This window comes from Micromesistius poutassou (assembly GCF_964030765.1).
Source record: "Micromesistius poutassou genome assembly, chromosome: 11".
In the NCBI taxonomy this organism is placed as follows: domain Eukaryota; kingdom Metazoa; phylum Chordata; class Actinopteri; order Gadiformes; family Gadidae; genus Micromesistius; species Micromesistius poutassou.
In genome coordinates, this window is record NC_140281.1 from 843,419 (window position 1) to 859,665 (window position 16,247).

The window sequence follows — 16,247 nt, forward strand, 5'->3', positions numbered from 1 at the left end:
GGTGCTGGGTGTGTGGGGATTGCTGTGTAGATGGAGCAGTGAAGCGACTGGCAGAGGGCAGGTCATGTGTGATCCAACCTCCCTCCCTCTCTCTCTCTCTCTCTCTCTCTCTCTCTCTCTCTCCCAATCCTCCCCTCACTGCTCTGATCTCTGAGCAGAGGTCTGTAGTCCAGAGCCAGTGAGCCACTCACTCGCCATCTGACACCACGACAGGCCGCACGCAGCAACCGCTGTCCTCATCCGGTCCCTTATTTAAAGTTCATGTTCACCTGTCGACACGCGAGCCGCTCAAACTGCTCGGATCCAGGTTCCACCTAGACCAGATCAGTTTAGAACCAGAGCACTGTAGAACCACGTCTAGAACCAAGTCTATGTAGAACCCGATCAGTGTAGAACCAGCACTATATTAGTTCATTAGTTTATCACTAAGGCTAACTTTGTTAGTTCATCATTAGTTCATCACTAAGGCTAACTGTATTAGCCTTAGTGATGAACTAATGCTTACACAGTTCAGTGATAGAACTAATACAGTTCTCAATATGGAATACTGGTGTTGTAGCATCACTGTCCTAGCAGGTTTTAACATCCTGTTCATCTGGACAACTGCTCTCGTGACGTGAAACATAGATCCGAACATCACGCGTGATCAGGGGTTGGGATCATATCGTCTTATCCTAATATCTCGATGAAATTAAACCCCCAGAAAGCTGCTGGCTTGTGTCTGGGTCAGAAGAAACCTGACCACTATGTTTCCGCATCCATCACTGTTTTCACACAAATGTTTTTTCATCAATTAGAAAGTGGCTGGATTACAGAGTGCCGGCAGTGCAGTTAATCTGCTAAAGTGTTATAATCTGTCAGCATTGATTACATTATGTAGAGGAAAGGATTATATTTGTATTTTATATTTAGGTGTATTGGAGGATTATATTTTTCCAGGAAATCCGCGGCCGACCTGGTGTGTGCGATGGATGGTGTTGCCGTGGCAGCAGTCGTCAGGGAGCAGCATCCCTCTGACTGCTGGCCAGGATGGTCTTATGTAAATTCATGTGAAATCTGTTTGCATAAGAGCCTTAATCCTGGCCATGCCATCCTCTCTGGGCTCGGTCTGCTGGCAGGGTTCAAAGGTCACATCTTTTTGGAACTTTGAAGATTTTGAGAGGGTTGAGAGGGGACATTTTTCTGTGCCTTTTAAAGGAGAACGTGTGTGTGTGTGTGTGTGTGTGTGTGTGTGTGTGTGTGTGTGTGTGTGTGTGTGTGTGTGTGTGTGTGTATAAGTGTGTGCATGTGTTGGTGTGTTTATATTTGTTTGAGGTCTGTGTTGTAGTCTATGTGTGTGTTTAAGACTATTTATAGGTTTGTGTTTTGTGTGTAAAATGGTGTGTGCTCATCAGGTGGCAATCATTCACTATGTCCATTGTCTAATATATCGTCACCTGTCAATAGTTACATTATAACTCATAATGGTAATATTTCCATTACAATGTTTGTGTATGTGTGTGTATGTATTTGTGTGTAAAGGTGAGAAAACACTTAAAAAAAAAAAAAAGTGGATACTGATTGTATTCACATGGGCCAACCAGCCAAAGCTGCCCAAAAAAAAAATCCCACATGAATATAATATGATCATATTACAGTATCAATATGTTTTCCATCATTTGAACACCAGTGATCTCTGCTGGAACTCCGGGTGCCAGGGGGGCTTCGCTGCGGACCGTCCCCGCCCTGAGCGTCACAACTCAGCTTCCGTTTTCTTCTCGGCTCCAGCCCCGCTCCGCCATCACCGAGTCCCCGGACGCACAACACCGAATGGGATCGGAGAAAAGGAAAAATGTCAAAATCGGAGACGAGATCGACACCAACGCAATGACAGCATATAGCGACAAGCGGAGGGGACACGTTTGCAATTCATGCTCCAGTATTTTATTATTATCTCCCCCCTGCACCGCTAGCATCGAAGCTAACGTTTAGCTCGAACTAACCCACTGATTTTCATCGGGAAGATCGCTCCGCTGTCGCTACCCCCAGCTAGCCGGCTAGGCTAGGCTACCCTCGGCTAGCCCGTCAGACTACCCCCAGCTAGCCTGCTAGGCTACCCTCGTAGACGTCACTCCACTAGCCTGCTAAGCTACCTTGGCAGCTAGCGGGCTGACAAACGGGACACATAGCGGATGCTGCGCCGTGCTAGCCGGGGTAGCCGACCGATAGGTGATAGATAATCGATCGTGGCGAGGACATTGATTCAGAGCCAGGATGGACGGACTGCGGCGGGTTGGTTTTGAATAAACCCGAGAGAGACGAGGACAGAAGCCGCAGGGAGACCAGACTTCTTCTCACCCAGGCCGGTTAGCTAGCTCCCCAGCTAGCTACAGTGGATACCATAAGCCACGGTGAGACCTGAAACATTGATCATCTAATTGACGGATTGATTCTTGACTAGCCCGGTCAGGTGGCCTGTCAGGTGTGATGTGCACACTCGCGAATAGATTCACCCAGCTCTCATCCGATCAACACTAATGCCACCTCTGTATATACTGGACAGTATTTTATATGCACCAGTTATTGTATCTTGTCGGGATATACAATGCAATAAATATACTGCCCGTCCCATATGCAATATAGATGTGTGAAGATTGGAGTGTAAACATGGACATGTCATAATAAAGGCCTGTTGTCGGCCTGCTGCTTCAACGGCTGACTGCTGGTAGCCATCCGTCTCTCCATACATATTGTGTTTCTGTGCCAGTGGGCTATGATAGCCTTATTAACCAGCCAAGTGCAAAATCCTGCATGCATGTCGATTCAAACCCCCCATCGCGTGTAATGACAAATATCCGATTTTCGTCCACCAATTATAAATGTAGAAATGTGTTTGGACAATCCGTATTTTTGCAGAATATGTTTGCAGGTGTATTCTGCACCACTGAAAACACCTTCAGGATGCTTTAGTGTTGACAGGCCACAGGATCTGTACCTTTCATAAAATCGATGCGTTTGAAAAGAGCCAGCATGATGCTCGATTGCACACTTCTTGTTTTTAACCAACCACCAGACTTCCTCATTGAAATCTTGATTCTATTAATGAGCAATGTGTTAATGCCAAAAGAAACCCGTTGCTGCTGTCACTTCCCCATGTCTTCTGCAATCTTGTGTTGATGGTTTTTTTTTCTCGAATGATCTATGATATCTATGATAATAACAGCCTATATTTGAGTCATCTTTTTCACTTTGCCTATTCATAGTTACTTAAGATTAAGCTATGTCTCTCATCTTCATTGAACAGTAGATTTATTCCAGTAGTTCAAGGCGGCTGAATGCTAGGTTTGACAAACCTGTTCTGTATTGGGGAGGATCTTTTTATCCTGTGGCTAGGATAACTTGTTTAAGACTGTTGTCAGGACATCTAGACTCCAGTATGTGTTCCTCCCCAGAGGTTAATCTAGGACAGGAGGATATTCTCATGGTTAGGGTGTTTCACTCCACAGTTTGTTTTAACCCAATGTCCTTAGAAGTCCAACCCCCACCTGCTCCTTATTAACAGGCCTAGTATTTAACCTGTCTTAGTGGTAGTGTTGTTAAAAAGATGAGCACTAACCAGTAATCTAGGATTTAGATTAGAGTTGCAAAGAAACAAAGTAGAAAAGAGCAGAAGATTTTGAAAATAAACACCCCCGAAAACGCCCCCGGGCCCTTTGCTCCCTACCTCCCTAGGCTTCTCTGCCGTGGAGAAGTGTTGCATTCATTTGAGCTGTGGGGGAGTTACAATAATGCATGGGACGGACAGGCAAGATGAATTCTCCATAGCAATCATGGAAAAGAGGGCCTGATGAGTCAGAAATGAATCAGGAGCCATCTAAACCAAAGTCCTCTCGTACAAAGGCAGGGGTGCAGTCGACGGAATGGAGAGCGTTTCACCCACTGGTCGCTGCGGTTGGTTATGGCATTCGTAAATCATCACACTCTCAAAGGCCTGGGCAATAAAACAATAAATGATCGTATCGTGATAGACTTTTGATCAATATAAAACATGTTCAATATATATCGATAAGAGACTGGACCACCGAATCTAGCAGCTGGGTTTGTTCCACAAACACGGTTCCATACTTCTTTACAATTTTTGAGTGTTTTTTTCATTGTTGAACCGACATTGTAGTATTTATCAATGAAGAACAGTGCAAGGTCATATTAAGTGTTGAACGATATCGATCAATATGATCGTTATATCGTGATGTGTCTTTCAGCCATATCGCCCAGGCCTACACTCTCGTTGTAATCCTTGAATCGTACCTACAGCGCCTTCAACAGGTGTAACTGTTTGTCGGCAGGCGCTGGCGATGCCCTCGAGTGTCCGGGCTGGAAGCCTGAAGGACCCGGAGGTGGCGGAGCTCTTCTACAGAGACGACCCCGAGAAGCTGTTCACAGACCTGCGGGAGATCGGCCATGGAAGCTTCGGCGCCGTCTACTTCGTGAGTACAAACCCCGCGGCCCGAGGCGTCGATGCGTAACGCAGTAACACGTTCTCAATGGTTACAGTGATATTATCTTCACATGGAACATTTCCGATGCACAGCAGAACATTTGTTTTAGTGATGAGAGGGTGAGAGGATTTGTCTTAATCCCTTCCAATATTAATATTCATTTTGAATATTTATTATTTCCGTTTTGTGTCCTGATAGCATTATTGTTTGATTGTTATATTACCTTTTGTGATACTCCAGGCACATGACATCCGCACCAATGAAGTGGTGGCCATCAAGAAGATGTCCTACAGCGGCAAACAGTCCAACGAGGTGAGTCTGCAGCAGCTGCTGATACCAGCTACCAGCTACTGGTAGTGGCTACATGTTACAGCTGCTGGTAGCGGCTCCTGGTAACAGCAACTGGTAGCTACTACATGTTCAAGCTGCTGGTACCGGCTGCTGGTAGCTGCTACTGGTAACAGCTACTGGTAGCGACTGCATGTTGCAGCTGCTGGTACCGGCTACTGGATGTGGCCGCTATATTGGTGGTGATATTTGGCAGCCGCTACGATTATTCATGTATCCATTATTCATTTGTTATGTATGATTGTGTTATTACATTCATCTATTCATGTGTTCATATAGAAATGGCAGGACATCATAAAGGAGGTGAAGTTCCTTCAGAAGTTGAGACATCCCAACACCGTGGAGTACCATGGATGTTACCTGAGGGAACATACCGCATGGGTCAGTATAGCTCTCTCTATATATACACCCCTCTCTCTACCTCTGCCTTCTTCTCTCTTTAACGCTCTCTAACATGGCTGTTACCTGAGGGGACATACTGCATGGGTCAGTATATATATATATACGCCTCTCTCTACCTTCTACTCTTTCTCTTCCCTACCTCTCTTTCCCTCCTCTCAATTCAAAACCATTGGAAACATTTCAACCTTTTCGATTTTTTTTCATATTTTGTAACAACTTATCTACACTAACTTTACTAATAACGTGTCACATGATCATGTGCTATCGTTCCAGCTGGTGATGGAGTACTGTCTCGGCTCCGCCTCCGATCTTCTGGAAGGTGAGTGTGTTGGAGACAGATGTTATAAACATGTGATTGTGTTTGAGACAGATGTTATAAACATCTGGTTGTTAGGAGACGGTTGTTATAAACATGTGATTGTGTTTGAGACATGTTATAAACATCTGGTTGTTAGGAGACGTTGTTATAAACATGTGATTGTGTTTGAGACAGATGTTATAAACATGTGATTGTGTTTGAGACAGATGTTATAAACATCTGGTTGTTAGGAGACGGATGTTATAAACATGTGATTGTGTTTGAGACAGATGTTATATACATGTGAGTGTGTTGGAGACAGATGTTATAAACATGTGATTGTGTTTGAGACTGATGTTTTAAACATGTGATTGTGTTTGAGACAGATGTGTAGACATCTGGTCGTGTGGACACTGATGTGATAAACATCTGGTTGTGGTGGACACTGATGTGATAAACAGGTGATTACGTCGGAGACAAGTGTTAGTAACATCTGGTTGTGGTGGAGACAGATGTGTAAACATCTGGTTGTGGTGGAGGAGATGGATGTTATGAACATCTGGATCTGTAGGAGGCAGATGTGTAAACATCTGGTTGTGGTAGAGGAGATGGATGTTATGAACATCTGGATGTGTTGGAGACAGATGTGTTAACATCTGGACGATGTGTGTTTTCCTCTCCAGTCCATAAGAAGCCTCTACAGGAAGTGGAGATTGCTGCCATTACCCATGGTGCACTGCAGGGTCTGGTCTACCTGCACTCACACAACATGATTCACAGGTAACGCCTCGGACACGCATACACGCATGCTTACACACAGACCAACACGCATATACTGGTAGTGCACACACACTCGCACATAAACAAAAGATAAGAAACACACACATTCAGACTATATACATTCTCACATTCTCTGTCTGTCTGTCTGTCTGTCTGTCTGTCTGTCTCTCTGTCTCTCTCTCTCTCTCGCTCTCTCTCTCTCTCTCTCTCTCTCTCTCTCTCTCTCTCTCTCTCTCTCTCTCTCTCTCTCTCTCTCGCTCCACCAGGGACGTGAAGGCAGGTAACATCTTGCTGACTGAGCCTGGCCAGGTGAAGCTTGGGGACTTTGGCTCCGCCTCCATCTGCGCGCCGGCCAACTCCTTTGTGGGAACGCCTTACTGGTACATACCTTTACCTTAGCCTTACTGGTACCTACCTTTACCTTAGCCTTACTGGTACATACCTTTACCTTAGCCTTACTGGTACATACCTTTACCTTAGCCTTACTGGTACACACCTTTACCTTAGCCTTACTGGTACATACCTTTACCTTAGCCTTACTGGTACATACCTTTACCTTAGCCTTACTGGTACATACCTTTACCTTAGCCTTACTGGTACATACCTTTACCTTAGCCTTACTGGTACATACCTTTACCTTAGCCTTACTGGTACATACCTTTACCTTAGCCTTACTGGTACATACCTTTACCTTAGCCTTACTGGTACATACCTTTACCTTAGCCTTACTGGTACATACCTTTACCTTAGCCTTACTGGTACCTACCTTTACCTTAGCCTTACTGGTACATACCTTTACCTTAGCCACGCTGTAACCATAGCCACGCTACGATGTCACCTCTGCTACAACCTAGTCCATGATACAGTGCCAGCTAAGCATCAGCGCTTCTCATGATTCTGTACTGTGGCAGTACCTCTCCCGGCAGTCATATCAGAGCTTTTCCCTTTGTAGGATTTGATTAAACAGTATGTAACGTGGCACATTTCACACATAAAAATATTTTATACAGAGCACAGATTATCTCAAAAACAACCGTGTGCAGCTGAAGATGTTTTGAATCGTGTATATTAGCCTTCTACCGTGTACGTGGAGGTAGCTTCCTGTCGGCGGCGGGTTGATGGACTTCTCCCTGCAGGATGGCTCCAGAGGTGATCCTGGCCATGGACGAGGGACAGTACGACGGCAAGGTGGACGTGTGGTCACTGGGCATCACCGCCATAGAGCTAGGTAGGCTAACGTTACCTGTATGCAGCTAGGTAGGCTAATGTTACCTGTATACAGCTAGGTAGGCTAACGTTACCTGTATAGAGCTAGGTAGGCTAATGTTACCTGTATAGAGCTAGGTAGGCTAATGTTACCTGTATAGAGCTAGGTAGGCTAACGTTACCTGCATAGAGCTAGGTAGGCTAACGTTACCTGCATAGAGCTAGGTAGGCTAATGTTACCTGTATAGAGCTAGGTAGGCTAACGTTACCTGTATAGAGCTAGATTTGCTAATAAGGAATTACCATCTTTCATTAATCACACAGTGGGGTCATGTTCAGTGTTACAGCAGCACAAGAGCTTAGCGCAATAGCACGAAGCATCAGTAAAGAAATAAGTAGTAGTAGTATGCAAAAAGTAAGATACAATAAATAAGCAGGTCTTGTTGGCTGTGTAGACCTGACCTGAAGCTCTCCTCTTATATTCTTTCTTCATTCCCTGCAGCGGAGAGGAAGCCTCCTCTGTTCAACATGAATGCTATGAGTGCCTTATACCACATAGCCCAGAACGAGAGCCCCATCCTGCAGTCCAGCCACTGGTAAGACCCCCCCGACCCCCCCCCCCCCCCCCCACCGCTAACCCTGTTTACACCCCACCCCTTACTCCTGAGCTAGCGGATTTAGCCCTGCAGCTGGCTCCTCTTAGCCCTGTCGACACATTAGCCAGCTCAGAGGATGGTCTGATCGATTTAAGTTAGTCAGCACTCTGGACCAGTAATACCAGGAGTTCTGTAGCTCTACACAACCACAGCCTTCCTCTGCCTCGATGAAATAACTATTTCTCTCTCTTACTGTCTATATCTGCCTTCTATGTCGTTCTCTCTCGCCACCTTTGCCTCTACCTCTCCATATCTCTCTATTGCTACCTCTCTCTATATAACTGTACCACTATCTCTACCGTCTCTTCCTCTGCCTCTCCATGTCTCTCTCACTTTCTATCCCTCTCCACCTCTCTCTCTTCCTCCCCCGTCTCTCTCTCTCTCTCTCTCTCTCTCTCTCTCTCTCTCTCTCTCTCTCTCTCTCTCTCTCTCTCTCTCTCTCTCTCTCTCTCTCTCCTCAGGTCCGATTATTTCCGGAACTTTGTGGACTCTTGCCTGCAGAAGATTGCTCAGGACAGACCTACCTCTGACGTGCTTCTCAAGGTACATGCTTACAGTACTTACATATTACTTATACTGCCAGTGTTAAATACTACTAGATCCTATTACTCTCCACAAGTTATACTGCTAGTGTTAAATACTACTAGATCATATTACTCCCCACAAGTTATACTGCTAGTGTTAAATACTACTAGATCATATTACTCCCCACAAGTTATACTGCTAGTGTTAAATACTACTAGATCATATTACTCCCCACAAGTTATACTGCTAGTGTAATCTACAGGTTAAATACTCCTCGATCATATTACTCTACACAAGTTATACTGCTAGTGTAATCTACAGGTTAAATACAGCTAGATTCTATTACAGGGTGTCCGCGCATCCTTAAAAAGTCTTAAAAAGTCTTAAATTCATGTTTCTAAATTTAAGGCCTTAAAAAGTCTTGAATTCGTTAAAAATGTCATATGCTGGTCTTAAATACTGTAACTCAAGGTCTTAAATTTGTCGGGGCAGGGCTATTTATTTTTTTATTTTTCTCGCGGGACTTTTCGGGAAGGACACGTAGAGAGGCTTCTTTCTTGCTAGATACTTGGTCGGAAACATGCCGTTAAACTGCACTTGTACTTACAGCTTTTGAACCAAAGCGCACTGAGTATCACTTTATGTTCAATAATCAGACAAAAAGTCAACTTGAACGAGTCTCATTGAGTGACACACATGCTATGCTTGGGTTGTAATACAGCGGGATCCCCCCCACCATCGCGTGCTTTAGGTCTTAAATTTCATTCAAGGTGGTATTAAAAAGATCTTAAAAAGTCTTAAAGTAGACTTGCTGAAACCTGCAGATACCCTGTATTACTATTCTATTACTATACGATTCTATTAAGTTGCTAGTGTTCTCACTAAGTAAAAATACTCCTCGATCCTGTGTACATCTTAAATACTTGTTGACCTTTGACCTCCCCTGTACTTGCGCAGCATCACTTCTTGTGCAGAGAGCGTCCCGTTACCGCGGTGATGGACCTGATCACCCGGACCAAGGAGGCGGTGAGGGAGCTGGACAACCTGCAGTACCGCAAGATGAAGAAGATCCTGTTCCACGAGGTCCACAACGGACCGGCGCCAGAGGGGGCGGAGGAGGAGGAGGTAACACACACACACGCACACACACTCAGGCGCATGCACACACACGCACGCACACACGCACACACACACGCACACACACACACACACACACACACACACACACACACACACACACACACACACACACACACACACACACACACACACACACACACACACACGCGCACACAGACACACTGCCAACTGCTACGTCATTCTTGAACCGTTGGTCACTGAATCCACTCAGGCAGTAGGTTGCATACATGCATCGTTTTGTTTGATTTAAGGCTGAATAAACTGATTAAAGACATATTCCAGATAAGGTATTTCCATACGTATTACTACTGCATCACGTAGTTCTTACGTACTTATTACCACGACTTAATTGGACAACACCCCAGCTGAGGTTTCGATGTGATGCACTTTGACTGTGGCGCGATTTAAGATACGTTGCGTTTAGTTGATGAAATGACGGTGATAACGACATTGAAGCAGATGGCGGCGTTTGGTCACTAACCGTGGCCGCCTTCCCGTGTGTCTCGGGCAGGACGCGGAGCAGTACATGTTGCGTACGGGGACGGTCAACAGCATGGAGAGCTCCCATTCGCTGCCCAGCATGTCAATCAGCGCCAGCTCCCAGAGCAGCTCGGTCAACAGCCTGGCGGACGGGTCGGACGACAGCGGCGAGATGGTCATGATGGGGGAGGGGGAGCACACCGTCACCTCCAACAGCTCCGTCCTGCACAAACCACTGGTCCGTCTGACTGTCTCTCTGTCTCTGTCTGTCTCTCTGTCTGTCTGTCTGTCTGTGTCTGCATGTGATACATCTGAAACAATTGTCATTAATGGTCTGCCTCTCTCGCTCTCTCTCGCTCTCTCTCTCTCTCCCCTTGCAGAGCCATGACAACATCTATGACGACCCCTACCAGCCGGAGCTGGACTCGCAGCGAGACGGCTTGTCCATGGTGGGAGTCGGAGTCGGAGGAGTTGGTGTCGGTGGGGGCGGCGGCGGAGGAGGAGGAGGAGGTGGTGGAGGCGGCGGAGGTGGGGGAAGGCGGAGGCGAGGACGGGACCACTTCGCCACCATCAGAACTGCCAGCCTGGTGACCCGACAGATCCAAGAACACGAGCAGGGATCAGCTCTGAGGGAGCAGATGTCAGGGTATGCATACCCATTCATCTATGACTGGACTCAAGAGCCGGAAGGTTGTGGGTTCCAACCCCTATGTCCACAGTCTACCTGTAGGAACCCTAGAGCAAGATGACCCGTGACTGTCCCCTACCTGCTCCTTAATGACATGGATATCAAGTCACTATAAGTAACTAAGTAACTTTGTACGAAGGCGTCTGCTGAATGACTAAATGTAAATAGATGTATCGACATATTCCCTAACCCACTGTCGTGTGAACTGATTGAATACAATTCGGGGCAGCAGTAGCTCAGGAGGTAGAGCGGGTTGGCTGGTAACCGCAAGGTTGCTGGTTCGATCCCCGGCTCCTCCTGGCTGAGTGTCGAGGTGTCCCTGAGCGAGACGCCCTCACCCTGACTGCTCCTGACTCCGACTCTGCCGTCATGTGTGTGTGAATGTGTGCATGAACGGGTGAATGTCAGTCAACACACTGTAAAGCGCTTTGACCTTTGTTGACCTTTGACCTTTGACCCCCGGCGCAGGTACAAGCGCATGCGGCGGCAGCACCAGAAGCAGCTGATGGGTCTGGAGAACAAGCTCAAGTCCGAGATGGACGAGCACCAGCTGAGGCTGGACAAGGAGCTGGAGGGGCAGCGGGGCAGCTTCTCAGGAGAGGGAGACAAGCTGACCAAGAAACACCACGCCATCCTGGACAAGGAGGTGAGGAGGAGGAGGAAGAGCGGGGGGGGGTTTGTTTGGATGGACAGCAGAAGATGTGAAGGATTATCCCGCTGGGAGCAGGAGATGTGAGCTTGATGTTTGCTTGTCTTGGTCCAGACCACCTGGCTCTCCGTGGGGTCCCTTGGAGCCTGGGCGGTAAATGTGAAGGTACTAGAGGTAGCGGTTCATGTGAACTTGAGGTGGGGGGTTTCCCCTCTCAAGGACGGCAGTAGACAGGAAGTTAAAAGAAGGTAACCCGTAGATAGTCAGTGGTGGTCTTGAACGTTTGTCACCAGATGTCGTAGATGTAGTCGATGTAAACTTGATGTTGTGCTCGTCTTGGTCCAGATGATAGCAGTGGTGGAGGTGGAGGCTTCTAGAAGGTAACAGTATATGTGAAGTTGTCTTAGAGTTAGAAGGTAGCAGCATAGCACTAGAAGGTAGCAGTGTGCGTGAAGTCGTCTAGATGTTGTTCTCCAGATGTATGGCGTAGTTGTGAACGTGGCGTTTCCTCCGCAGATGAAGGCGGCTCTGGCGGAGGAGAAGAAGTTCCAGCAGCACATCCTGACCCAGCAGAAGAAGGAGCTCACCAGCCTCCTGGAGTCCCAGAAGAGACAATACCGCCAGCGCAAGGACCAGCTCAAAGAGGTATTCCTCTTGACTGCTTAACCTGACACACCTCAACCATGCACACCCAAACCTTGACCTGTACCTGTCCAGGCCTAACTCACCAGACGAGACGGGTCCGCCGACCCAGGACCAGCTGGAAGAGTTCCAGTACTCCTAGAGCTGCTAACCACTTTACACACACTCCTTTATCTGTCCTCGAGGCTAACCAAGACTATTCAACACAAACAGCTCAGACTAGGGCTGCTCCATTCTGGAAAAACGATAATTTTTTACCCGCTCTACCTCCTGAGCTAATGCCCCCCCCCCCCCCATTGTGTCTATGCATCTGAAGTATGTGTGTTCCCGCCCCCCCCCCCCCCAGGAGCTGAACGAGAACCAGTCCACCCCCAAGCGGGAGAAGCAGGAGTGGCTGGTGCGTCAGAAGGAGTGCCTGCAGCAGATGCAGGCGGAGGAGGAGGCGGGGCTGCTGCGGCGGCAGCGGCAGTACTACGAGCTGCAGTGTCGGCAGTACAAGAGGAAGATGCTGCTGGCGCGTCACAACCTGGAGCAGGACCTGCTCAGAGAGGTACAGCACACACCGGGAGAACCTTCTAGTGGTAGAACCTCTAGGGTAGAGCAGGACCTGTTCAGAGAGGTACAGCACACACTGACCACCGGAGAACCTTCTAGAGTAGAGCAGGACCTGCTCAGAGAGCTACAGCGCACACACACCTCCACCCTGGAGAGCCTTCTAGTGGTAGAACCTCTAGGGTAGAGCAGGACCTGTTCAGAGAGCTAAGGTACACACTGACCTCATGGCGAACCTTATAATGGAACCTTCTAGATGCTTAGAGTAGAACAGGATCTGCTCCGAAGTACAAGACGCGTCTAGCAAAAACCTAGCACCTGGGGGACCTTCTAGTAGAACCTTCTAGATGTTGAGAGTAGAACAGGATCTGCTCCAAGTGGTAAAACACACCCGCTAACACCTACAACCCTCAGAACCTTCCAGTGGTCGCACCTCCTTGTAGAACCGTCCAGTAGAACCATCTAGATCCCCGTACACCAGACCAGATGTCTTTAGTCAGAGAGATTCCAGTGGAGTTCTTCTCCAGCTTCTCCAGCTCTCTATCAGTTAGGGGTGTAACGATACACAAACGTCACGGTTCGGTATGTTTTATTTTTATTAAACAGTGGTTTCCTGAACAAACAACAATTGTGTCAACAATGAATACAAAAAAGTAGGTCAATACCGCTGAACAAAAGCACAATTTACTGACAGGTACATTTTTGATTTGTTTTGATTTATTAAATTGTATCAAACAAATGCCGTGCACACATGAAAAGACATCGAATACAATTGAAGATAAAAACACAATAAATTTCCCTTGTGGTCCTCAACACAAAACATCAGGACAAGACACTCACAGAGTGTGTGATAATCTATAAAAACATTCCTAAAAAGAAAGAAAAAAATAATAAAATCTAATAATAATGCTTTGGTTCGGTACGCACCGAAACGAAACGTGCATCGAACCCGTACGGAAAAACTTGGGTACGAATACACGTATCTTTACCCCCCCCCCTAGTATCAGTGTGTATAAAGGTGTGTCCCCCCCCTCCCTCCCCTCCCTCCCCTCCCTCCCTCCCCTCCCCTCCCTCCCTCCAGGACCTGAACAAGAAGCAGACCCTGAAGGACCTGGAGTGCGCCATGCTGCTGCGGCACCACGAGTCCACCCAGGAGGTGGAGTTCCGGCAGCTGGGGCTGGTGCAGCGGACGCGGGCGGAGCTGATCCGCACGCAGCACCAGACGGAGCTCACCAACCAGATGGAGTACAACAAGAGGAGGGAGCAGGAGCTGCGGCAGAAGCACGCCGTGGAGGTCCGGCAGCAGCCCAAGAGCCTGAAAGTGAGTGATGAGAGCGGCTCGTCCCCGCCGCCGCCGCCGCCGCCGCCGCCGGGGCCCCCAGACGGCTGCTCCGGGGGTGGTGGTGGTGGTGGGGGTGGGCGGGGGGGGCCCCGCGACCCGGATCGCCAGGCGCACTCCTCCCAGGGGCCGGCAGAGGAGGTGGGAGGGGAGGAGGAGGAGGAGGAGAGGGAGAGGGAGAGAGAAGGAGTAGGTAGGGAGGAGAGAGAGGAAAAGGGTGTGGAGGAAAGTATGGGCGCAGGTGGGAAGGAGGTGGTTGGGGGTGAGAGGAGGGAGGAGGTGGGTGGGGGTGAGAGGGAGGAGGAGGTGGCAGAGGGTGAGAGGGAGGAAGGAGGAGAGGGTGAGGAGGGCAGAGACCGGGTGATGAAGGATGAGGACGACCGGACGGCCGAGGGGCGGGAGGAGGTGGAGCGACCGCAGGAGGACCAGAAGGCCGCACGCAGGGAGGGAGGGAGGGAGGAGCGGTGGAACGAGGACGACGGCGGCGGGAGGGAAGTGAAAGTCGACGACGACGAAGAGGAGGAGGAGGAGGAGGAGGAAGGCAGGGGCGTGGCCGACGGCTGTCCGTCAGACCTCCTCCTCGCCTCCTCCCTGGAGAGGCGGCAGCGGCGGCAGCGGCGGCGGCGGGAGCAGGATCTGGACGAGCTCTCCGAGTTCTACTTCCCCCATTCCCTGGACGAGCTGGAGCCCTCGGGCGCGGCGGTGGCTCCCCCCCCTCCCCCCGCCCACTCCTCCCTCCCCTCCCTCTTCTCCCACGCCGTCTGCCTGCTGCTCACCCTCTCCATCGCCGCCCGGCCCTCCTTCCTCACCCTGCTGCTGCTCTCCGTCTTCCTCCTCGCGCTCCGCCGCACCCCCCCGCTCCCCTCGCTCTCCTCCCTGCTCCTCTCCGCCGAGCTCCTCTTCCTGGCCCTCTTCTTCTGCTTCCTCCTGCTGCGCTCCCTCTGCTCCCTCTCCCTCTCCTCCTTCCTGTCCGTCAGCGTCTGGGGCTGCGGCCTGCTGAGCCTCGGCCTCTCCCTGAGCCTGGAGCTGTACTACGTGCCCGCCGTGCTCGTCGCCGCCTACTTCCTCAGCTCGCCCTCCCTCTTCCTGTCCCTCTTCCTGTCCCTCTACCTCCTGCTGGTCCTGGTGGTCCAGCCCGCCCGCCACCGCCTGCCGCGGCGGCTCTCGCGCCTCGCCATGCGCCTCCTCTTCCGCCTGCCCCGCCCCCTCTTCGCCCTGTGCCAGTGGCTGCTGGGCGGCGTGGCCGAGCGCAACCTGTACCAGATGTTCCCCAAGGCCGGGCGCAACTGGGGCGTCCTGCGCTCCCGCATCCCCGTGCCCGTGCGGAGCCTCCCCGCCCACCTCCGCCCGGCGACGGCCGCCGCCGCCACCCCGGCTGCCCGGCTGCCTCTGGGCGGCGCTGGGCGGCGCCCCCGCCGGGCTGCGGCGCTTCCTGCGCCGGCCCGTGAGCACGCTGGCCGACGGGGCCAACGCCCTGGTGCTGGCGCTGGCCGGCCGCGTGCTCAGGGAGCTGCCGGCCGGCTGCCTGCGGCGGCTGCACGCGCTGGGGCTCCTGCGGGAGGAGAGGCCCAGCCGGCTGCCGCGCCTCCTGCCGCGGGCGGAGCGCGAGCGGCGGCAGAGGGAGAGGAGGAGGATAGAGAGGGAGAGGAGGTTCAGGCTGGACAGGGAGCGCGGCTTCAGGGAGGAGAAGGGCTGGGAGTGCGGGCTGAGGAGGACCGCCTCGGGGCGGTTCGTCCGGGGCAAGGCGCGGCCGTGGAGGTAACGTGTCGTGGGTGGGTGGGTGGGTGTGTGTGTGTGTGTGTGTGTGCGGTAGAGTTTTTATTGAAGGAGCTTGGGTCCATAGTGTGTCGTTTATTAAGAATGCAACACCCCTATGCCCAATGAGGTGATTGGCTGGCGGTAATCAACGGTGTCGTGAGATTGGCTGATTGTAACGAGAGGTGTCATGTGATCTTTATGTGTCTCACCATCATACTTTTTGTAAAAGTTTTTTTTGTTTTTTTGTTGTTGAATTATCATTTTTTTCTTTGATTCTGTTCTTGTTTTATAAGACGTATTTATGGT

At 50.1% G+C, this 16,247-nt stretch overlaps 1 protein-coding gene across 1 annotated transcript; it reads left to right on the forward strand.

Moving 5' to 3' along the window:
• Positions 1-1,773: 1,773 nt before the first annotated feature.
• Positions 1,774-16,024, forward strand: taok2b (TAO kinase 2b). The gene is given in 18 exon segments (XM_084475434.1): positions 1,774-2,390; positions 4,326-4,466; positions 4,719-4,790; positions 5,106-5,207; positions 5,502-5,547; positions 6,210-6,306; positions 6,573-6,686; positions 7,443-7,534; positions 8,015-8,108; positions 8,630-8,711; positions 9,651-9,818; positions 10,345-10,551; positions 10,694-10,959; positions 11,470-11,647; positions 12,167-12,295; positions 12,639-12,842; positions 13,926-15,536; positions 15,538-16,024. Coding segments are annotated over 17 exon segments (4,002 nt in total). The 5' UTR covers positions 1,774-2,390; positions 4,326-4,334; the 3' UTR covers positions 15,946-16,024.
• The last annotated feature ends 223 nt before the right edge of the window (positions 16,025-16,247 follow it).